The sequence below is a fragment of the Pelodiscus sinensis genome, chromosome 22, assembly GCF_049634645.1.
Source record: "Pelodiscus sinensis isolate JC-2024 chromosome 22, ASM4963464v1, whole genome shotgun sequence".
NCBI lineage: Eukaryota > Metazoa > Chordata > Testudines > Trionychidae > Pelodiscus > Pelodiscus sinensis.
Genome location: NC_134732.1, coordinates 22,913,433 through 22,937,565, shown reverse-complemented (window position 1 = coordinate 22,937,565; position 24,133 = coordinate 22,913,433). Strand labels below are relative to the sequence as shown.

The window sequence follows — 24,133 nt, the reverse complement described above, 5'->3', positions numbered from 1 at the left end:
ATAAAATCTTTGGTATGTATCTGCCACTATTAAAGTATTTTCATTTAGGTGAGAGAAATGCTCTTTTTGTGCATTTTAATTGAATTCAAATTACAATCCAAATATAGCTTGATACAAATCACAAGTAAATAAATTAATCATCATCTTGTAAATAAGAAATGGCTCATTAACCATATTCTAATGTCAAAATTAAGAATCAGCATAAATTAAGTTTTAAAAATTACATTATGTAATTGCTTAAATAAATGTGTGTCAATACACTATGTTCCTTAACAAAAAGAAGCACCAAATTTAGTGTAAAGGCTATCTTTAGTGGAAATCAATATGTTTTAGTGGTTACCAACTAAAGAGAATCAATCTTTCTTTAGGAAAGTATAACTGAAAAGTAGAAATGCAAAGCATCATTGAAATCGGCAAGCAGGAAACCTCAATTTAAATAATTTATTTTAATCATCATTAATATCAGTGGATTTAAATTTCTTGGATTTAAATCAATCCACCCTGCTTATGTCTCTCTTTGCCGGATTAAAGATCCTTTTAGTAGCCAGTATTTTCTCCTGGTGAAGCTATTTGTATACTGTAATCACATCACCTCTCCATTTTCTTTGTGATAAACTAAGCAGATTAAGCTCTTTAAGCCTCTCCCACTACACCACTTTCTCCTGCACTCAAATCATCTTTCTGGCTCTCTCCTGTGCCCTTTTAGAAATGTGGACACCAGCGCTGGACGCGGTATACCGTATGGATCTCTCCAAGGCTGTGTACAGAGAGAGAAAATCACCTCTCTCCTCCTACTCCGTACTCTTCTTTTTAGACACGTAGGTGCTGAAACTAGGACTGTGGGAGGTGCTGCCGCACCCCCTGCCTTGAAGCGGTTTCCATCGTATACAGGGTTTGCAGTTTGGTTCAATGACTCTCGGCACCCCCATGTGAACGTTCCAGCCCCGCTGCATCCAACGATTCCAGTAGCCCATTTTGTCCCAGCATCGCAGGACCTAGGACTCCTCCATCCCGGGCCCAGCCCCATACTATCTCTTCCTGCCTCTGCTCTGCCCCCGCTCCACCCCCTCCTGCCCCCGCCCCCTCCTACCGCCATTGCACCCCTTCCCACAAGCCTCCTCCCCAAGAGATACGACCCAGGGGGTCACTGGTGGGCTCCCCCCTTCCTCGCTTGAGCCGGCCCCCAGCTGAGTCTCTTGGGAGAGTGGAACAGAGCGGGCTGAGTTGCTCCACTTCCCAGCAGAGTGACCTGGCTGCGAGAGGCCGGAGCAGAGCAGGCCGGGGCTGTGGCGCTCTGTACCCCACGGCTCCCGGCGCTGCTGGGGAGCATAGGGGCGGGTCTGACGCTGCTGGCACCGCTCCCTGTGGGGCCCCGAAAGCACAGGGCCTGGGGTTGCTGCCTCAAACCATCCTGTGGACGAGATGGCTCTGAATGTCGACATAGTGGAAACCAACTCGCAGTGGGGTTTTCTTTAATTATGCATGTAAAATAACAAACAGTGTTACTCCACCCTGACCCAGCTCCTTCCCCTGACCCCTCCCCCCCCCCCCAGGTTTTTCTTTTGTAGCCACACCAATTTTTAGTGGCTCGCATTTGCACCATCAGTGCATGCACTTTCACTGCTGGAGGCATGGCTGCAGGTCAGGGTCTTCAATGCCCTTCTCCCCCTCCCCCCACCCCACCCTGGACGGTAGAGGACGGTGGCAGCAAAACCCATTAATATTGCAGCTAAAGTTCCCGCCAGACCTGCCCATGGTCCTTGGAGCATCCGGGCGCCGTGCTCAGGCGCCAAGCACCACGCTTACTGCAGGGTAGCCCGAGGGCTGGAAGCTCTGAGCGTCACATCCCGGCTGTCCTGCACTGTTGGCTTTGGTCTGTGCCATGGCCGCATCCTCGCAAGGGAAATACCAGTGTGTCGGAGGAGACAGGCCAGTGAGGGATAGTCAGGCAGGGAGAGGAGGGGGATTGGAATGGGAGAAGCTTTATTTCCAGAAACGGAAGTTACATGGTCCCGTGGGCAGGACACCGGACTCGGAAATCGGTTCCTGTTTCTGACTCCGCCATAGACCTTCTCTGTGACCTTGTGCAAGTCACTTCATCCCTCTTGTCATGGGGGGGCGGGAGAAGGCCTATCTAGGGAAGGCAAGATAAAGCCCCGCCCCTTCCACCCAAAACCACACACCTTCTTCCCGAGACCATGCCCTTTCGACCACCTCCCCCTCCCAGTCAACCCCAGCGGAGGGCCAGAGCTGCCGCACTGCAGGCCTCGCCCTCCCGGGATGCTGGGGAGCCGGGCTGTGCAGACCCGGTTCCTCTGGACAGCTGGGCAGTGTAGGCAGGGTTGGGAAGGCGATGCATTACCCGCCACCTGTGCGCTGGGATGATGGTTCGTGTTTATTGTCGCCACGGTGGATGGCAGGACCTGAAACCAGGCAGTCTGCTTGGAACCAGCTACCCTCACCCGGCAGTCACTGCACGCGTCTTGCATCAGGAGCGTGGCGGGAAGAAGAGGGGCTTGGAACTCTACAAACATTGTCCGTGTTCAGTATCGTTAAGGAACCGCGTGGTAGTTGAGGGCACTTCCCCTCCGTGCCGACCTGCAGAGTGGAGGGTCTGGAAGATTCACACTTGCTGCCTGAGCGGGTGTGCTCCCTTGCTCGCCCAGTGCTCAGGAGAAAGACCCGGGCGGCGTGGGACAGAGCTGTGTGCGTCTCAGGCCACCGATCAGCGGATCTGCGAGTCGCTGCGGGCTCCGCCACGGTTAGTCAAGCCGAGGAGGGGCAGATGTAGCCAACAGATGGACTCGCCAACAGCTCCACGGCTTGGGCTTGCTGGAGCGGCAAGGTTCACAGCTGTGCTTGGAGGAGGGATTCACAAACGAGATCGCCGGCTGCCCAGGGCCCACCGGCAACCAGGTCAAGTTTATTTTTTTTTTTTTAACTATTCTGCTGAAGGTGGCATCTCAACTGGTGAGACCGTCTCTCCTTCCCAGCTGAAGCTCCTTGTCTGCACACTCTTGCTGGTACCATTTTCTTTTCCGTTCTCAATGATGCTTATATCCCGGCAGGCCGTTTTCCGACATCCAATGAGTCTGCTTCACTGCCTCAGATCTGGAATGGCCTGCAGCAGACCTCTTCTGCCTAACTAAGCTGTGTGTAGACCTGGCCAATGCTATCTATCCAACTGACTTGCAGTGGGGGAAACTGAGGCATGTCCATGGCCAAGTTGGGAATAGAACTCGGGTCACCTGATTCCCAATGCAGTGGCATAGCCAGATGAGGGAAAGTGGGTTCATGATCACAGCGGAGCAGCTGCTGAGATCCTGACACTGTTTCTGCTTTCTCGGGACATGTCTTTTGTTGTAAATATGAAGAACTACTGCACGGAGTTTTCAAATGTGAGGGCGTCGGTGCAAGCTATAACCTCTGCCTTTTGGGCATTGCTCACCTTTAACCCCTGTCTGTGCTGGGTATGCTGACGTATGGATGGAAGGGGAGAGTCTCTCTGTAGGTGTGGAAGCGAATGGATGAAAAGGAAGTAAATCTACTCCTGCAGTAGCTGATTTCTTTGTTGAGCTCTAGGAACCCTTTGTGTTTGCAAATCAGAGATGCCTATTACTAGCTGTAGGGTAAATGGGTTTTTTTTCTATGACAATTACACCCACTACGGATGGAATTAAAGTGATTTAATCAAATCTCGGGGAGTCGCTTCCAAATGACTGTGTCTCATGTGTCTGCCTGACCTGGTAGTTTTTCTCCATGAGTAGTTTGAAATGTGACCCAGCTGCCGGGTTCTTCTTGGTTTCCTGGGCCTTAATCCCTTACAAGAAATCCTGCTTATTATTTGTATTGAGTGCTGTTCGTGTGCTGGGTGGTGTAAAGCATCTCACTCGCTGGGTTGCTGCATCGAAGATTTTTGGGCAGGATTGTTTGTGCTTTCGCGACATATAGGTGATCTCCTTGGAAGTCCCAGGTCCCACGTTAGTTGATGGCTGTAACGTGCTTGGAACCCACCTCTTGCGAGCACCGTCCATTCCTTGGCAGTGTTTCTCTCGGCTGGTCTTAGGCAGCTCAGGCCTTACAGTCCACGTTCTTTCTTGGCCCTGCTGTAGTGCTGTAGCTCTAAGTCTTCTTCCTGGAGCCTTTTTCCCTCACCCAACAGAGGCCCATCCTGGTATCCTCAACTGGTGTCCCCTTTCTGCAACTCTTCCCTCAGCTCAATCTTCAACTAGACCGGCAGGGCCCATCTTGGTATCCTCAAGTGGGTTGGTCAAGTTCTGCACTCAGCCTGCCCGCACTGACTTTTCAAGGATCTGCTGCTCTTCCCTCCATCCTGGCATCCAGTCTTCCCTCTTGGAGTTCCATGCAGCAACTAACTCCTGCTCTATTCTGCAGCTTCTTTTATATGGCCCTCCTAAGCCTTGATCGGCTGCTTCCCCTGCAGCCTCTCTAGCCTGCTTGGAGGATTTCTCTACTGATCCATTCCAGAAATGGGTGTGGCAGAGCCCTGAGGACTCCAGCAGCGGGCCTTTGGGCCTAGTCCACCCCATCACAGCACCTCTTGATCTCTCTGAGGTGGTGGTGTCTTAATCCAGTGTCCTCAAATTGCAGCCGGGGCTCTAGAATGGCTATCTCTGTGCCTAGTAACTATCACAAATTTCTGGCATGGACTTACATACCCACTATCTAAAATATCCCTTCCACTCTAAACAGAATAGCAGTCTGTCCCCTCCACTTAACTCCGATACTCTTCAAGAACGATGACTAAGGTTGCCAGGTGTCCGGCTTTCCCCCCCCCCCCCCCCCCCCGGCACTTTTTTGCCCTTTTTGGGGGGCGGGGTGTCTGGTATTTTTGGTGAAGCCATCTGGCAACCCTAATAATGACGTGGTCCCCAAAAGTGCCCATGACGAGCTAGCATAAGGCAGACGAATTGCATTTCCTTTGCATGATGTGTCCTCTCCAGTCTATTGTCCACTGCTGAAAGGGGCGACAGTTGCAGAACTGGAATTCTCCAGGCCATCCTCATAAATTGTGGCTTCCAAACTCCAGGTTAACTTCCTACAGATTCTAGGGGTAAACCTGCCATCACCCCGTGAAGGCTCAGCTGAATTATGCAATGAATGTTTCTTGTCCTCCCAAGGAGCAGAACGGGGATAGCCACCATATGGGAGACCTGAAGATCACGGGAAAGGACTTCTTGTCTCTGCCTGTGAGATCCAAGAAATACCAAGAGAACCAGTCCGGTTCAGAGAGGAAAATCCAGGAGTCCCATTTGTCACCGGTGGATGCCAGTGATGTCCGAGTCCAGGTGTCTCAATCGGTAGGAAGATGACGGGCGTTTTTCGCCCCTTCTTTGAGCTTTTTATAAAATGTTCATTCTTGTCACATTTGTAACCTGACGGGATGGGAGGCAGTGTGGCCTAGTAGATAGAGCCCTAGACTCCAGAGATCTGGATTTTATTCCCAGTGCTCTGCTGGCCTGTAATATTTGGCAAATCAATTGACTGCTCCCTGCCTTAATTTCCCCCATTTTAAAATAGGGATAATGACCCTGACGTCTCCTTTTGAGACCTACTGATTACAAAAGGCCATAGAATAGTTGAGGATGATTATTAACACTAATGGGACTATTATGTGAACGATCCTATGGTTGTTTTCCGTTTGCTGTTTTCGCAAGAGAGGCGATCCGAATTTCTAAGTGCGGGGCTGTTCGCATGCCAAGTCACCATTTCGAGCAATTTTGTCAGCCTCCCTGTGCGGGGCCCTCACTGGATACAGACGAGGGTGCCTGCTCTTCAGGGGGCGGGGGCGGGGCACTTTTGGGGAATTGGACCCTTGTGGGGCATCCCCAAGTGAGCGGCCCAATCACAAGTCGCTTTTGGAGAAGCGTGGGCCAGGTTTTGTCCTGAGCCCGTCCCCAGGCTGGTGGTGGTGCTCTCCAAGGAGGCAGAGCTCTGGGTAGGCCCTGGGAGGTAGCCGAGTGCAGGCCTGCTGGGCGGGGGCAAAAGGGGCAGTTGCTCCACGGCTCCCAGACATGGCTACTGCGGTGGTGGCCGAAGCCCTGGGTCCTTGAAAGCATCTCCCAGAGTGCTGTGTGCTCCGGGTGGCTGAGTGTGCTGGGGGAGAGGAGGAATCATGCTGTGCTCCAAACGGTGTGGAAGACTGGTTGCCCCGCCCCTTGCACCTGAGGCTCCACCCCTTGCACCTGAGGCTCCACCCCTTGCACCTGAGGCCCCGCCTCTTGCAGAAGTGAGGAACTGAGTCCTCTCTCCCACCGTGCCCAGGGGCCCGTGGGGGCTGGCGGCGCCCTGGCTGATTACGTGCTGCTTCAGAGAGAAGGGAAGAGCATGGGCCAGCCCCTCCTCACTGAGGGTTGGCCGGCGGCTGCGCCGTACAGTCAGCAGAGGGGCTCTGCTGTGGGAACCTGGGAAAAACAAGCTGGCCTCAGCTGTGTTGAGTGAATGGCTGCGATGGTGTCGTCTGGCAATTACAGCGTCCGGGGTCAGCGGAGTTGCTTTGATTGACGCGGTTGGTCCCTGAACCGCAGAGAGTCCCAGTCTGGGGACCTTTGGGTGTGTTTGAAATAGATTGTCATCCCGGCACATCAGGCGGTTGAGCTGGTTTCCGATGGTGCTGATGGGCCCGGTTTCCACGGACGGGCAGCTGCGGGGTTATCCTGAGGAGGCTGTTGGGTTTGTATTCCACGCTGCAGCCCGGAGCCAGAGCCACAAATGGGAGCCAACAACCTCGCTGGGCACCTGAGCAATGGGGGGGGACGGGGCAGGGCCAAGGGCAGCTGGACCACAGTGCCCCCAGCCCTCAGCGCTGCCTGGATTGTGGGTTTCCCAACACGCAGCCCTGCCTGGAGCGCACCACACCTCCGCCTCCCCCAGCCCTCAGCCCTGCCTGGAGCGCACCACACCTCTGCCTCCCCCGGCCCTCAGCCCTGCCTGGAGCGCACCACACCTCTGCCTCCCCCGGCCCTCAGCCCTGCCTGGAGCGCACCACACCTCCGCCTCCCCCGGCACCCCGAGAATCGCCTGCGGGGCACCGTGCAGTGATTTGAAGGGCTCAGGGATCCGACCAGTGTCACTGGCCAGGCCGCAGGGCAGTTGCCTCTTCCCTCCTCCATGTCAGGAGGCCTGGCCACAAGCAACTGCTGCAGGTCTCACTGCGGGCAAGGTGGCTTTGAAATGTTTTCACTCCGTGATCTCAAGTGAGGAGCTCTGATTCCAACAACATAAGAACGGCCGGACTGGGTCAGACCAAAGGCCCATCCAGCCCAGCGTCCTGTCTGCCCACAGCAGCCAGCGCCAGGTGCCCCAGAGGGAGTGAACAGAACGGGATCCTCACGTGATCCCTCCCCTGTTGCCCATTCCCAGCTCTTGACAAACAGAGGCTCAGGACACCATTCCTGCCCATCCTGGCTAATAAGTATTGAGGGACCTAACCTCCATGAATTGATCAAGCTCTTTTTTGAACCCTGTTAAAGCCCTGGCCTTCACCACATCCTCTGGCGAGGAGTTCCACAGGTTGACTGCACACTGCATGAAAAAAAGCCCTTCCTTTTGTTTGTTTTAAACTTGCTACCCATTCATTTCATTTGGTGACCCCTCGTTCTTATGTTATGGGAAGAAGAGCTGGATAAGTTCACAGAGGATAGGTCCAGCAATGGCTGTTAGCCAACATGGGGAGAGCCACAGCCCTATGTTCCAGATGTCCCTTGCTTCTGAGTGCCAGGTTCCGGGACTGAATGGCAGGGGAAGAGATCACACGATAACTCCCTGTTCCGTTCATTCCCTCGGGGACATCTGGCATTGGCCAAAGGATCCTGGGCCAGATGGACCTTTGGTCTGTCCTAGTGGGACCATTTTTATCACGTTCTTATGATTCCCAGGGTGGCTGTCCTGTGCGCCGGGGGGGCGGTTAATTTAAAGACGGCAACGGGCCCTGTGGAACCGTGTGGCTCTTCGGGAGCGCTCTGTTCTCGTGCACTCGCACGGCGCCGCGGGGTTTGGGTTACAGACGCGTACGGGGAAACGCAGGCAAATGCAGAAAGAACAAGCAAGCAGAGGGGCCTGTTCTGTTAGCATTCAAAACACTCACCAGAAGAACGGGACGCAAAAGCTGTTTGTGTAGCTCCAAATGAACTTGAGCTGCAGCTCTTGGATCTAGACTCCCCTTCCCTAGGGCTCGGGGTCCTGGGTTTATCTCAGGTGTTCCCTGGATTGCGGCTACTGGTCAGAGAACAGGGTTGGGAGCCGTGGCCTGCCCTACACAGGCCCTTTACCCCGACTGTGTCCCTTTGCGAGAGCTCTCGGAGCTGAGATCCTGTTCCCAGGCAGCACCTTGGGAAATGAGTCTCCGAGGAAGAGCGCTTTCCTCGGTTTACCCGCGCAAAGCTGGACACCAGCAAGGAAAACAAAGCTCAGCAAGCCGAAGAGGAGGTGGGGGCAGCAGAAGGAACACAAAGACCGAGAGAAAACATTTCTGCCAGAAATAGCCTTGTATTTTTAACACCAACAGGCAGCCAGCAACCGAACAAAAGCCCAGCTCCAGCAAACGGTCAGGCAGACCACGTCCCCCACCCCCAGGAGCGCAGTGGCGAGGATGCAGGCTGCTGCGTGTGGTAAAAAAGCCCCCCCTGACCATCCCGGCCTGACGAGGGCCTTGTGGTAGTCTTGTCGCAGAAAAGCCAATCTGTCTGCCAGCGACTCCTGGGAGGCGGGGAGGGAGCAGTTTGGGAGCCGCTATGAGGCTGAGATCCAGGATCAAACCCAAACTTGTAGCCACTTCGGTTTTCCCCTCCCCAAATGCACAGGCACGCACACGCTCACCAGCTGGCAAGAGTCAGTGCTCACACGTGGGTTCTCACACGCACACTCTGTACTTAGTGCTGTTTCGCAAGGAGGGAACGGCACTTTGCAGGCCAAAAAGACCAGTCGCTATTGCCGAGTGTAGACTAGGGATGCAAAAGGTTTAACCGGTTAACTGATAAGCATCCGCTAATCGGTTTCCATTACGGTTGAACTCCCACAGTGCAGCTGGCTCCCAGGGAGCGGGGCTGGCAGCCAGGAGCTGACGCGTGCTGGGAGCCGGGTTATAAACTGGGAGTGGGGCTGGCAGATTGCTGTGAGCCCTGGCAGCTCCGCTCCTCCAGCTGCTAGCCCCGCTCCCGGGGAGCCGGCTGCTGCCATCCTGCGCTGCGGACTTTGAAGTATAAGCCTTATACTGCAGCACCTGCAGCATGGGGCGGCAGCCGGCTTCCCAGGAGCCATAGGGGCATCTATCCCCATCCTTCCCTCCCTGGTCCCTCCCAGCCGTAGATCCCCAAACCTCGTTAACTGTGTAACCAATAGGATTTTTAACCGTTGCACAGTTACCGTTTTTACGCCTTTTCTACCGCCCTAATGTGGACAAGGCCTTCGTGTTGGTAGGACCCGGCCCTCGGTTATACACATGTTCGTTTTTTAAGGGTATGATCATGACACACGTGCAAGCAGGCAAGGGAATTCCAGTTCCCAACATCATTAGGGGAACCAGACAGCGCCTCACTGGGGACTTGTCTCTCCTGGGCAGGGGTGAGGAAGGCTTTGCCTAGCTATTGGCAAACTAATGCTGATGCCAGCTGCACTCCTGAGGCAAAAGCCCCTTCTCTGTCCTTGCACCGATCGGGGCTCCTGGCCTTGCAGCCTGCTCTGGATTTCCAGGCTGAGGTTTGGCGTCTGTTCGCCTTGTGGCCGAGGGTGGTTCTGTGCGCTGGGACAGCAGCGCGTTGAGCCTGCCGTGCCTCAGAAAGACAGGCGTGCGTGGGCTGGGGGGGTGGAACGCCGCGGACAAGCCCCAGTCTGTTCCCTGCACGCACCGAGCGTGGCCCCTCTGGCCCTGCCCCAGCCGAGAACAGACCAGCCCCTGAGGAGTGCCTAGGCTGAACGGCGAAGGCGGCCCCCCCGGCTTGTATTTGAAGGGGAGTCCCTTATTTGGCAGCGGATGGAAGAGCTGGCAAGAACGGAGCATTCGCCTGGATTTGTTTTCAAGCAGTAGCCATGCCCACGGTTACACGCTGGGACCCACCCGGGCTTTGGTGCCAGGAATGCGTCAGTGGGGGCTAGTGCCCCGACGGGGGCTGGTTCTTCTCCTTGCCCAGAGCATGTTTTTATCTGCCTGCCTTTTCTTTCTTTGCAATGGGGGCGCTTGCCACGAAGGACGGGGAGTGTTTAGCAGAACGCCAAAGTTTCCTCTAGTCACTGGCAGTGGGATGCTCGTGACGTCCCCAACTTCCCAGCAGGGGGTGCTGTACCCGCTCGCTAGGGCTTGCCCCTCTCTTCATACCCAAAAAACAATGCGCAGTATTTTTATTTCCCTTTTGGAAGAAGCCGAGACTTCTCTGGGGTGATGGCTCCGTGGAAAAGTGTGTGTGTGTGTGTGTACACTCACCCCCCTGCTAACATGTACTGGTCTGTGTAGTAATGCGTACGTGTGCATGCAGAAGGGTGTATACGTGAAACACACACGTGCACCAGGCCAGATTTACAAACAAGCTCCGCACCCAGGGGCCGGCATTCTCACCCTTTGGCAGCTGAGACCTTTTGAAAGCCTGGCTCTGGCTCTGTGTGCAAGCCCCTCTGAAGACATGGCCGTGCGGGTTGCGTACCTGCGTGCGCACACAGGCTAACGAAGGGTGCCTCGCTCCTGTGCATGAATGTCCCGGCCACCCTCTTTCGTGTAATTCATGGCAGCTTCTAGCTCGGGTCACTCTTCCAAGAGACAAGACATTCGCTTTCCTTCTGCCTAAGCCTGATGCTGCAGTGCATCAGCTTGCTTTATGGGCGCGTGGGTGGGCTTGTTAAGCGATAATTCTCATTTACATGATCCTTTTTTTAACTCCGAGCTGGCAAATCCCACCCTAGATGCTAACGCGAGGAGGTAAAAATAGATTTGTCCGCTGGGTCACGGCACAGCGCTGCTGAGCCCGGCTCCCTGAAAGCTGCCGTCGGCTGGATGACTTAGGCAAGAATTCACGAAGTCTGCCCTTTACTGAGGACTCTTTGTTGCTTAAAGCCGCTAACTGGAGAACTCTCTCAGAGAGGGATGCTAACAATGAGACTTTTCCTTTGCTCAGCCTCTACCGTACTCAGCCCCCCGGCAGTTCTGAGCGGGCGATAGTCTCTCTCTTTTACAGGTGGGGAAGTGAGGCCCAGAAACCAAGTTCACACAAGAGCAAGGCCCTGCCTTACACTTAGCCAGTGTACCAGCTCTTACAGTGTTTTTAATACTTGAGCAGCAGCAAGGTTTGATGCTGGAACCCTGCCCGTGAAAAAATTGACTTGCAGAGCTGCAGGGGGAGCTGTAGCCGATAGCGTTAACACCGGCTTATCGGTTAATCGTTCAGTTGGCTGCACTGTTACATCCCTACCCTCTGTCACAGGGTCCGATAGGCCTGGGTGGTGCGTGAGGCTGGAGAGACTAAGGATCTGTGAGTGATTCCATGGTACGACTGGTGTAGGAGCTCCCGTATATCACTGGCTTGGTGAAATCTAGCTGTAAAACACACCACCCGTTCGAGCGTCTCCCTGCTTTCTGCCTGTCTGCCCTGTGGCAGGAATTCAGTCACGAGCCACTCCAGTCAGCGTTAGTCATGGACAGACCTTCCTCGTGCTTCTGAGAGAAGGGGATACGGATGCCCATTGTGCAGAGCAGGGTGTGAACTCACTCTCCTGGGTGGCAGGCCAGCATCCGCATTACAGGCTGGCAAACCGGAGAAAGGATTTGGCATGTCCAGGTTGATTGGTACCGTCACTGATCGGGCTTGCCAGTTCCCTCTGCCCGGCCGGCCGGTGTGCAGACAGGCCATGAGGAAAGGCGGGCGGTGGTCTGGAACTGTGTCTTCCACATGGATGGGTTTATTTCAGGGAACACGCCAGACTCCAAAATGGACTCCCGTGGGCAGTGCTCTCCCGCTTGCTCTCCCCTGTTTTTCCAATGGGCTGAGGTGAAAATTAGTGGCTTCCCATCCCCAACCGAGAGAGGCTGGTTCCTGGACTTGCTGCTAATGGCCTCATGTGACACCACAGGCCTATGCTTCAGAGTACGCGTGTGAGGAATTCAGAGGCAGTCAATGGGATGGCTCACGTGCCTACATTCCCCTGCTCGCTGTGTCGGGGCCTAAGTGCCCGTCTGTGGAAATAAAAACAGCCAAGTAACTAAGATGGGGCTGACAGTGGGAACGGGGCCGTCGCCACCTTGGAACTGGCCCTGCGCGTGTGAACCCTCCTTCGGCAGGCAGCCTCCACCTGGGAGGCGAACGCAGGGCTCCCGCGTGTGTTCGAGTGGCCCTCCCCTCGGCTCTCTCCGCACAGACCATGTATAGTCACAAGGCCGAGGAACCTGGGTTTGATTGGGATGACGACTCGCAGAGACGGGCCGATGATGTGTTTGGACACTAAGCAGTTTTCATGCGCGCCGTGTCTCTAAACATCCCCCGTGACAAACGGCTTTGCAAGGCTTTCCGTTCGCTTAGAGCGTGCTGTCGCCGGAAAAAGAATGGAAAATCTGGCCTGTTTCCCTGCCCCCGTAGACAGGATGTGGGGGGCTTGTTTACTTGTTTTATGTAGCGCGGGCAGGTGCTTTGGCACATGGTTGTATGAGCCCAGAAACCGGGCGCTCAACAGAGGTGTTGCTCACGGGTGCTGTTGGACCGGGAGGCCGAGACATCAGCTAGGGGAATGGCGCGGTGCCCGCGCCGGCAGGCATGGACGTGACGGTGGCTGCCTGTGCTAACTAGCCCAGTGGGGTGGCTGTAAAACACACAGGGATCCCATCCGCATGGTGACATACAGGTCGGGTCTGGGCCCTGCCGAGAGGGTCAGATCAGGGCGAACTGCCCACAGCCCGAGACTGGAGACCTTCCCTACAAGGCACCAAATCGGTCACACTGAGCACGTCAGCTGCCACTCTGGCCAGCAGGCAGCCTCACAGGCAAACCCTTTAGAGGCCTCAGCGTTCCCTATGCCACAATCAGACCCACGCCGTATCCAGGTGAGAGGCTCTAAAAACCAATCTCGCCAACTCCGAACAGATTCTTCCAGCCCCAAAGGACCAGCCAGTCCCCGGTCAATGGATACCTTGGGTCTTACCCACAAGAGCACGGAGTTCCACAGGTTGACTGTGCAGTGTGGGAAGAAATACTTCCTGTTTGTTTTACACCTCCTCCCTGCTGAGTTCATTTGGTGAACTTCTCGAAGTGGGGATCCAGGCTATGGAGCTGATTGCTAGAGGAGACCAGGCGGTGCACTTACCAGATCAAACGCAAGATCCACTCTTTGGCTAAGGTCTTTCCCCCAATAGCACCTTTTCTAGCACCAGTCCCTAGCCCGGACATTGGGAGAGAAGAAGAGTGGGTGATCTTGTCAGCACAAAAAGGTTCGACCAAACTAAGCTAAGGTGTGAATTTAAACTGATGTCGTTCTACCGGTACCATTAGTTCCCATAATAGAAGGACTAGAGGACACCAAATGAAATTAATGGGTAGCAGGTTTAAAACTAATAAAAGAAAGTTCTTCTTCACACAGCGCATAGTCAACCTGTGGAACTCCTTGCCAGAGGAGGCTGCGAAGGCTAGAACTATAACAGAGTTTAAAGAGAAGCTAGATAAATTCATGGAGGTTAGGTCCATAAAAGGCTATTAGCCGGGGATAGAAATGGTGTCCTTGGTCTCTGTTTGTCAGAGGCTGGAGAGGGATGGCAGGAGACAAATCGCTTGATCATTGTCTTCGGTTCACCCTCTCTGGGGCACCTGGTGCTGGCCACTGTCGGCAGACAGGCCACTGGGCTAGATGGACCTTTGGTCTGACCCAGTACGGCCATTCTTATGTTCTTATCCCTTCCCATGTGAGCACATTCTGCAATAGGCATCCACCGGGGACCTGTGCTAATATAATGACACCAGTTAACTATACTGCTGCAGTTATACCAGTACACTGGTAAAACTTCCCGGTGTAGACAGGCCCTACAAAGGAGCGGACGGAAGAGAAGAAAAGACGAGTGGAATCGTGGAGAGATGAGGTTGCCTGTGGGTTTGTTAAATTCGAATAGGCCTGCCAGCTGGTCTGGATTCCCTTGAGATACCGTGGGTAGGTACCTGAACTTTCACCGGGCTCTTGATGTGTTTTTCTTTATTGTTTGCTGTGCTGCTGGGTCCCAGCCAGAAGCAAAAGAGCCTCATGACCACGAGAGAAACTCTTCCCAGGGTATTTGCTGCACACAAGCTGGAAGCCTCCCCAGAGGTTTCTAGAGCCACTTCGGAGACTGCCTTTTCTCAAGGTCACCTCTTGCTCGGTGCGGTCTCCTCCCTGCCTGCCACAGAGCAAAGGTCAGAGCATCTTCCTGGGCCCACGTGGTCCACATCTCCCATGAGGCCTTGTGTGCACAGGAGGGGCCATTTTCTGTGTGTGGCTTTCCCCAGGCCAGATGAGTGAAATGGGCAATGGCTGGGCGAGGCATGGAGCCTTCTAGGAATCGCACTCGCGAGCTGTCGAGATGCAGGTCGAATTGCTGAGCGGGCGCCAAGCCAGCTTCCCGTGCGGAGCAGCCCAGAGCTTTCCCGCCCCCGCAGCTCCCGTGCGGGATCTCTCCCATGGGGCTCCTGAGAGGGGGAGGGAGGCCGGTCCGGTCGGTGCGTCAGTGAATCTCCGCTCGGAAGGAAGTCGAGGGGGAGCGAGAGGAGGCCTCGCAAGGAGACAGGCTCACCTCAGTTCTACCGCGTCACCTACTGATTCCCTGGAATAAACACTCAGAGCAGCGCATTGCTTCCCTGAACCTTTGCAGCAGCCGGGCGCTGGAGCTCCCTCGTGAAAAGACCCATTTTCCCCCCCTCCCTCCCAGCCAAGAGTAATGCCACAAACCTGTGGGACTTGCTTTGGTTTTGTCGCCAGTCGAAGTGCGTGCGAGAGAGACACTAAGCACCTCGGCGGCGAGCCGGCCTTCCCTTGCTGCAGAGCCTGCTCGGATTGCGTCGAGGCCGGCGCTTGGTGCTGCTTTCCTGGGGGTGAGAGCAACGAGCGCTGGGCCAGCCTGGACCCCGTTCGCGCTCTGGTGCCACGATGCCAGCAAGCTGGAACGGGTCACGTCACGGTGCCTGCAAAACTGAAAAGAGCGACACGGCTCTGCAGAGCCGCTTCGACGCCCCCGGCCTGCTTGGGCTCGACAGCACGTCCTGCTGCAAACACCGGCAGGGAAGGGCTCGGGCAGCCTGGTAGCAGAGGGGTTAATCACCGCTCCGTGGTCCTGCCGTGTTCTAACAAGGTTCCAGAAAAGACCAGCTAGAAATGACCTCTGATCCAGAAGATCTGGCAAGGCCGCTCATGGAAGGACGTTCATCCCCAACGGATGGGCCCTGTTCAAGGCTCCCTGCCGGCGAGGAGGGGTTGTGAAGGATTTGGGACAGCAGTAGACAAGCAGAGGATGTGGTGAACACCAGGGTTCAAAAAAGAGCCAGATCGATTCATGGAGGACAGGTTCATAGACGGCGATTAGCCAGGATGCTGTCCCGAGCCTCTGTCAGTCAGAAGCTGGGTAGGGGCGAAAGGGGAGAGGTCGTGTGATGATTTCCTGTTGTGTTCCCTCCTCGGGGGCACCTGGCGCTGGCCACCGTGGGCTGACAGGACACTGGGCTAGATGGGCCTTTGGTCTGACCCAATCGGGCCTCTCTGATGTTCTGTTGGGCCCATCTGCACGGTCCCTGGGAGAGTGCGTCTGCACTGCAAGCAAAGGGAGGTCCTAAGGGCCCGACGGCGCTAGCTTTCATCCAGCAGGCACCCGGAGGGTTAGTCCTGAAGATGTGGGAGTCTGCACTGCAGCATGGAGCAGCAACCCGAGTCCTTCCGCTAGTTCCCCTGCAGGCTTGGCTTGGGCAGCTGGCCCACCCCACTGGGTTTATAGTACGACTACTATTTCCTGTGCTACCTGCCTCAAAGCTAGTCTGGGGGGGCTGACCATCATAGACATGTGGGGCTGGATGGGCCTTCAGGAAGTCATCTATCCAGGCCCCCCATGCGAGTAAACCTAGCCCATCCCTGTCAAGAGTTTGTCCAACCTCTTCTTAAAACCTTCCAGCAATGAGGATTCCACTTCTCCTGGTAACCTGATCCAATACTTAACTACCCCTAGAGTTAGAAACTCTTCCCTGATGTCTAACCTAGCGTTCCCTCGCTACAGATTCAGCCTTGTTCAGCTGCTTGGTCCTTTCTCCAGTGGACGTGGAGAAGAATTGATTCCCACCCTCTTCGTAACAGCCGTGAGCTCATCCCAGCAGATTGTTCAGTTACTGGCGTTTTGTAGCCCTAGCCAATGTCAGTGCGTCTTTTTGTGCTGTCATCTCTCCAGCAAGCAGGTGGGCAGATGCCGACACTCTGGGGGGTGCAGACAATAAGAGAGATGTTACATTTGCCGGTTCTCATAAACTGTCACTTTAAAGAGAAGAATAACAAAAAAGAAGGGTGAACAAAAGCCAATTGCAGAGCAATAAAACGGCAAATGTGTGTCTTGTCTTGAAATCTGGAACGCTTCACTCGTTTTTAACATCTCTGCCGTGCCTGGGGGCATTCCGGCCACTCATCAAATCTTCCCGGCTTATTTTTTGTTAATATATTGCACAGGCCAGGAGACTTTTAAAAAACAACAGACCAGATTCTCCTCTGGTGTAAATCAGCATTTCTCCGTTGAAATGAATGGCACAACAATCGTTTACATCCGCTGAGGATCTGTATCATAATTTTTTGCTCACACAGATACCTCTTGCGCATGCAGAAGTGGGTTCTATGGGCACCCCCCCGCTGCGTGTGCATTTTGTCACACTGTGCACTTTTGCGAACTAGTCCAGTGTGCAGAGCAGAAGAGATTTGACAGAAGTCATTAGAGATGCACTAAATACCTTTCTACTGATTAGATTTAATTGTTGCCTCTCTGTGCATTCTGCATAATATTTTCCAGAAATTAATTACACCAGTAAATATATCTTTGGAATAGATTATTATATATAATCAAGAGTGCTTTAAAACAGTGAACTGAATCTATGTTATTACATCTATTAAATTTAAGAGTATTTCTATAGCAATCAAGGAACTGCCATCTGCTGTCAGCCCCGTGGTCCGTTTAGCCCCCTGGCCAGGACAGATGTTTCGGAGGAATGTGAGAGCGATACCAGAGTGGACCATTATGGAGTCTGTGTTTTGGTTTTGTCCTGAAGCATGAGGACAACCCAACCCGTCTAAAACAGCTGTGGATTTTCTTGGTATCCTGATTCTTTTCTGACCTCCTACTAATGCCTTGAGATCAACATCTTGTGACGGTGAATTCCACAAGTTGGTTATATGTTGATGCCTTCCTGTTGGCTTCAGAGTTACCGTCTTTCAATTGTATTGAATGTCACCTTGCTCTTCTGTCCTAAGAGAGACCATCTAGCCAGGAGCGGCCTTAGATGAGCTGCTGGCAACTGGTTCCCCATGCGAAATGCGTGATCGGTGCCCCCGCCTCCAAAGCCCTCAACGGCCGTTTATCTTGGCGCCCTAGGCGATGCCTAGTTCACCTGTACTGACAGGCCGCCACTGCAATACAGTGCCCGGTTTAGCGTCTCTGCCCCGTTTATTGTTCTGCATGCCTCTCTCCCAGCGATGGGCAAGCTAGGCTAGTGAGTGGGCTATTGCGTGGCCCTTCTTCCTCTGAGTGGGCTGCCAGATTGTCAGAACCAAGCTGGTCTCCCGGGCTAAGGCAGTTTTGCTCACGGCGCGGGCGTCCCTAGGATTAGCGGGGCGTGCCAACTGAGCCGCAGCAGCGCTGGGATTGGGCGCAGAGGGAGCGCCCGGCTCTCCCAGTCAGTGCTGGGTACAACCAGCCTGCACCTGCCTTTGGTTTAAGTAAGTGCCACTTTAGTAATACCGCTAGGGAATAAACGACAGACGGAAACCAGCAGAATCTGGCAACCTTGCCACAGTCCACACCTAGAATGCCACGCGCGGATCGTAGGTTGCCCACGCGCGGATCGTAGGTTGCCCACGCCCACAGCTGAGCTCTCTCATTGCCAGTCTCATTCTCTCTTCAAGGCTTGAATCTTTTCCACGCCTGTCTCTGAATCCTCGCTCTTTCTAGATCCTTTTACAGGCGTCGGGGGCCGAGAACTGAACATCATATTCCAACTGTGGGCGTCCCATTCCTTTAGGTAATGGGGTTCGGGTGTGTTCAGTCCCATTCCTTATGCACCCTGACGTTTGGAGCACAAGGGACATGTCACTGATCGCACCAGGATGCCGGCTGTGTGCAGCCGCAGCTAAGTCAGAACTCCATTCTCCGCGGGACGATCCTTCTTCCCTGACAGATGCCTGCAGGAGACGCATGCAAGCGACAAACGAGGCTGCAAAGCTCCTTGATTTCGTACAGCTTGGCATTGAGGCTGCTTGTATGTCTTGTTCCCTGTGTGTCTGTTTAACAAAGCGCAGGCAGAGTTTGTGACCATCTTGCCGGGCCATACGGGGTCCCTCTCCTGGCTGAGGTGCCTCAGGGCCGGCTGGGACACATGGCAAATGGTGTTTTGTGGCTTGTGAAGGGTAAATCCATGATTGGAAGCGGCCCAGCAAAGACGGTTCTGTCATTTTTGTCCAATCGTGCTGAAAAGAGAGCTCATCAGTGACCCCGTGACACAACGTTGAGAACAAATGTCTCTGGAAGGCTCCGGGTCGTCATTCTCAGGCAAAGGGGATTATTCCTGGGCTCCCGCTCGAAAGCCTGGTGTGCTGTCAGAGATACAGCAGGCCTCTGAAGTCAATGGGCTTAGCCGCGTCGTTAATAGGCGGCTGGGAAAAGCAGGGGCTTTTGTGTAATAGATTCAGACGCTGCCTCAGTCTGTCGGCCGGGTGCCTTTTCCAAACGAGGCTCATTTATCTCTGCACGTCCTTGTGCCCAGTCCTTCCACACACCCCTCCCCTGAGAGCCGGAGCGGTTCCAGAGCTGGTGGGAATCCTCAAGGGCAGTGGGTTCTGATTGCCCCCCGAGACTCCAGCATTCGCACGGCATGGTAGGCGCCGCAGGGAGTCCCGCCTCTCCAGGGGAAACGCCAGCTCGGTTTGGTCGCGTCGGAGACAGCCGCGGGTGTCCTGGCCAGCATCCCCTCCCTCAAAAGCCAGCGGCCGAGTCATCCCCAGAAGCCAGGGGATGTGTGAATTTGGCCCTCGCATGCTGCTGTCCAAGGCTGCGTGTGACCTGTCGCCAAGCGAGCACAGCCCCAGCTGGCATGTCACTGTCCAGCCCGTTCCTTTGCACTCAGCCAGGTCTGGTACCCGAAAGCGATCCCGGCCCCTCTGGACTTCACCTGACCTGGGGACAAGCCGCATTCCCCTTGTCGGGAGCCAGTTTGTGTCCGAGCGGGTGGGATGGCCATCGCTTCCACGGAGTGCTTGGGCGAGGGCCCTCGTGGCTGCCGGGCACCCCCAGAATGGTCGCTGTGGGGCTGCAGACGCCCCGGCTTTCACCTTCCCCTGTAGCATGGGGCACAGATCACTTGCTGGAGGATTCTCTGCATCTTGGGGGCTTTAAACCATCATTTGAGGACTTCAATATCTGAGATCTAGGTGAGAGGATTATTCCAGGAAAGGGTGGGTGAGATTCTGTGGCCTGCACTGTGCAGGGGGTCAGACTAGATGACCATAATGGTCCCTTCTGACCTTAAAGTCTATGGCTGTGTCTACATTGGCATGATTTTGTGCAAAAACTTGCTGCCCTGTCTACACTGGCGGGGAGTTCTTGTGCAAGAACACTGATGTTCGAATGTGTGAAATCAGGGCTTCTTGCGCTAGAACTAGGATGCTCCCGCTCAGGAAAAAGCCCTCTTGCACAAGAGGCCAGTGCAGACAAGCAACATGAATTTCTTGTGCAAGAAAGCCCGATGGCTAAAATTGGAGCTTTCTTGCACAGGAGAGCATCTTGCCAATGTAGACGCTGTCTTGCGCAAATTGTTTAACGCAAAAACTCTTGCGTTAAAAGTATTTGCACAAAATCTTGCCAATGTAGACGTAGCTGAAGAGTCTGAGTCTATTAGAGGTGCCCTGCTGTTCTGCACCCACGCTGGAGCCCAGGACTGGGTTCCCGTTCAGCCCCTGTGGTTGTACCTGGAGATAATCCACTTCCTGTCCCAAACGGCCTCTGAAACATCGGCCACAGCTCCCCCTGGCAGTGGCTGCCTTTCCCGGGTGGGGGAAGAGTCTCAGGCGTGGAGGCTATTTTCTCGGTCTCATCTATGTAGACGCCCGCCCCCCCTTCGCGGCAGAGGCCGTCTCTGGCCACGGTAAAAGCCAGCGGCAGAATTCCCATTGGCGGCAATGGAGTGAGGCTTTCACCTAGCACAGAGGGACCCTGATCTCGGCAGGAGGCTGTTAGGCATCGTTAGGATATAAATAAATAACGGCGACGGCAAAGGGCTCTGGCGTCCTCTGGGATGGGAGACCGGGGATGTTGTTCTGCCTTGGCACGATCCTTATCGCTGCTGTGATAGCGCGGGGGTGGGAACCTTCTTCTACCCGAGGCCACTGGCCTATGGAAAAAGTGGGGGGGCCACACGCAGCCCTGCTGTGGAGGTCTAGGACCAGAAATGAGGGGCTCAGGGTGCAGGAGGGCTCCCCCCGGGGGTGGGGGTTGGGATGAAGGGTTTGACGTGCAATAGGAGGTTCGGGGCAGGGTTCCCTCTAAGCTGCGCGGCAGCCCAGCGTCACAGGTCCATGCACGGAGCCCCTCTGACTGGGCGGGGCTGATTAATCCCCTGTGATACTCGGCTCCCCCCCAGCTTAGAGGGAGCCCTGGTTCTGGGCGGGGCCAAGGGGTTTGGAGAACAGGAACAGCCCCGGGCTAAGGCTGGGGCTGAGCTATGAGGGTGATATTGAACTTGACGTTGTAACGTGCTTTGAAATCCACCTGTTAACCGCAAAGGAGAGCTGTTCCCCTCTGCAGACAGTCAGGGGCACGTTGTCTTCTCGACGCGAAGCCAGCGACTGTCCTGCACCAGCGATGCACTGGGCTCTGTACCACAGACCGTGGCTACCAGCCTTGTAATTTCAGGCTAGGTTACAGTGCGTGGAAGAGGAACGTGTAAAATCAGAATTAATGAGGCTGTTGCACAAAGTAGCTCCGTGTGACTGTGTTGGCAACGGCAGTTCGGCATTCAGATCCAGGGCTGTGAGAGTCTGAGGTGCCACCGACACCTAAACCAAACACCCGCCCACACACGGGCGCTGGCACATTGCGTCGCCTGCAGAAATCGGAATGTGATCTGTGAGCAAATGGAGCGGTTTTTATTTAACGTGGGTCAGTCCATGGAGCATGAGCCATGCAAGTGAACAGGGCCTCAGCTAACGCAGCTGGGGGAAGCCGGGGCTATTGGGATATTTTGTATCTGAAGTAATAACATCGACTTGCTTCTGTCTACGTATCCAGCCTGGCTTCCTCCATTCACTCCCCCTCGGTGCCGTTTATGTCTTCACAGCCATCCCGCGCCTTTCCCCACCCCAGTTTTTAAGCATGGGGCATGCTCCCAAGTTTGGTCTAGCCAATCGCTACCCTGGCTTCATACCCTCCCCCGCCACAGTGCCTAGCGCCACCACAACAAACCATGGGGGAGACCCTCAAATGGTGTCAGTCGATATCACCTCCAAGCCGACGGGTCTGATTTACACCAGCTGAGGATCCGGCCCTGGGCGCTGAGCCACGATGCCACACGGGTACCCGCGCCGAGTACTCGTGTCGTCTCACTGCTGTGGGCCACGTCCTCCCTCGCCCCATTGGCTCCAGACCCAGTTGCTGCGACATGTTTAAAACTGCATGGTAGGAGAGGCAGGGGCTTTAGGCCTGGGTCTGGTCCCACAACTTGTGCAGCCCTTTGCACCGGTGCAAAGCTGGGGGTGGAATGTCACCAATCCAGAGTGAGGGGCATTTTCACACCCTCTCTGCACTGGTGTAAACGGCTCTGCCAGGTGCAGAATTGGGCTCTGTACCTGATTCCCCACATCTCTGCTCTGCTCCCGCGACACCGCTGGTGCTGTCAGTGCCCGCAGTGCTCCGAGAGGCTCTCCTGTGAGGCAGCAGCTGGCCCCGGCAGTCTCTCCCCCGTGGCGTTCCTTATTGTGCAGATGCTTCCCGTGGGTAGCTGCCGAGTGTGAACGGTGCCCTCGAAGGGGTCGGGGCGCTAAAGATGGACCCCTCCAACATAGCCGGGGCGCGAACGTTTTAGTGGTAACAACTCACGGGGGCGTGGGAGTGGGGAGGGGCAAAAGCGATTGTCACCAGCCTGCCCCCAGCAGTTGTGATGTGCCTGAGGCTGCCCCACATTAGGTGGGTCAATGCCCGTCTGTTCCAAAGAGACTCTGCCCCGCCTCGTCCTACGCACTTAGCTCTTCCCTGCGCTCACTGATGAGGTCTTGTGTCATTCCAGGCGAGTTTCACGGGTCACTGCTCCCGGCCAATCGGCTGTACTTACAATGGCGTCCGCATTCTGCGATGAAGCCGGGACGAGTGGGGAAGCCGATCCGGGGGCATTCTTGCACCTCCCCCAATCACATTTCAGTTGTGTTGACGTTCTCATGCCTCCTTTTCTATATTTGCTTTCTGGGCGAAATCCGCCCCTGTGTGTTTAGCCAACACACAGCTTAGGCCTTGCTTAGCCCTCGTCATGGACTGTGGTTCAGATCCTCACCTCCTGTTAGCCTCACCTCTGTGTCTGCGTGGCTGAGGAACACACACTCTGCTCTTGCTTCCAGTGCGCCGCCTGGTATTCTGTTCTGCGCTCCACTTGGGGTTCTGACTCGCCCCTGCATCACTGAGCTCAGACTTCGGCTCTCTGAGCCTGCAAGGATTTCTGGTCATTAGCAGAGAGGCCGAGACTTTAAAATCACCTTGGTGATTCTGAAACCAAATCCCTGGTAGCATCGCTGCCCCGGGAGGCTTTGGAAATGTCAATCCAGGTGCATTTCCGCTTCTCTTATACCCCAGGTTTGCACCTTGCCTTCTCTTCCACTGTTCGTCCCTGCATGTCTCTTGCCACGCTTAGTTTCGTGGCCTGGTCTCCATCTCGTATATTTCACATGCCTTTTCTTGTCCTGCTGGCTGAACATTTTTCTGTGTTGAGAAGAACCCCCTGAAAGAGAGGTGTTTGGAGATATGTTTAGAGCGAAAATGCACGTTGCCGGGTAGCAGCAGCTGCTTTAAGTCTTTGGGGCAAGCGAGCAGGAAACATAGTGCGGGGGACACGCCATTTGCGTGGAGAATCTCTGGGAGTTGGCACGCCTCTGGTGTCCAGAAGGCCAGTCCTGGCATGAAGTGCAGAGAAGCATCTCGGGGGTTCTGTTCTGGCCTCTCCTGCTGTGTGCTAGCTAGAGGATATGGAAGAGAAACCTGTCTTTGCAAAACTGTTCTGAAGATCTGCAGCCCCCGTCACTCTGCTACGAAGAGCGTGTGCTCTGTGCGCTTCTGCTGAGAGATCCATGCTTTGTTCACCTAAGTAGCTTGTCTCGTTTTCTGATTCGTTGCTGGCACACTCAGCAAAGGAAATAAGTGGAGGAAATTGTTCCAAGAAGGTGGATTTCTCCCGGGGTAGGGGGTAGATTGCAGGGTAAGTCGACAGCAGTGGCGTTTGAGAGCATGTGTGTCATACTCTGTGTTCCCTGTAAGCTGTGCGATTGTGCAGCCGCTCAGGAGAGATTTGAATGCCACCTGGCTGATTAGCAGCGTGCCCACAGCGAGGTGTTTTGTTTCTGTTAGTGGTACACATACACACCTGCCTCAGTGCACAGAAAATATGAATTCCACACATGGCCAGAAAAAATCCTCACATGGATGGAAAAGATTACAGGGAACATTGGTCACGACTGGTTTATAGAGTTGCTCTTTTCACTGTACAATCGGGCATCCAGTCTCAAGGAGGGAGAGCCAATCTTAGGCCTTGTCTACTCTTACCAGGAGATTGGCTCTGTGGGGATCCATCTCTCAGGGGTCAATTTAGAAGGTCTAGTAAAGGCCTGCTAAATTAACTGCTGATTGCATTCCCATCGACTCCAGTACCACTCTTAACTGAAAGAGTAAGGAGAGTCGATGGGAGAG

General features: G+C 54.6%; 1 protein-coding gene across 11 annotated transcripts in view; it reads left to right on the top strand.

Moving 5' to 3' along the window:
• GPSM1 (G protein signaling modulator 1) overlaps positions 1-24,133 on the top strand; it is a 162,867-nt gene that overhangs the window by 112,246 nt on the left and 26,488 nt on the right. For 7 of the 11 annotated variants that reach the window (XM_075905601.1, XM_075905595.1, XM_075905597.1 and 4 more), the window contains one exon: positions 5,142-5,321. The exons of 3 other annotated variants lie outside the window; for them this stretch is intronic. In XM_075905601.1, the coding sequence (XP_075761716.1) occupies positions 5,142-5,321 (180 nt within the window). One more of the 11 variants, XM_075905596.1, reaches the window with a different exon arrangement.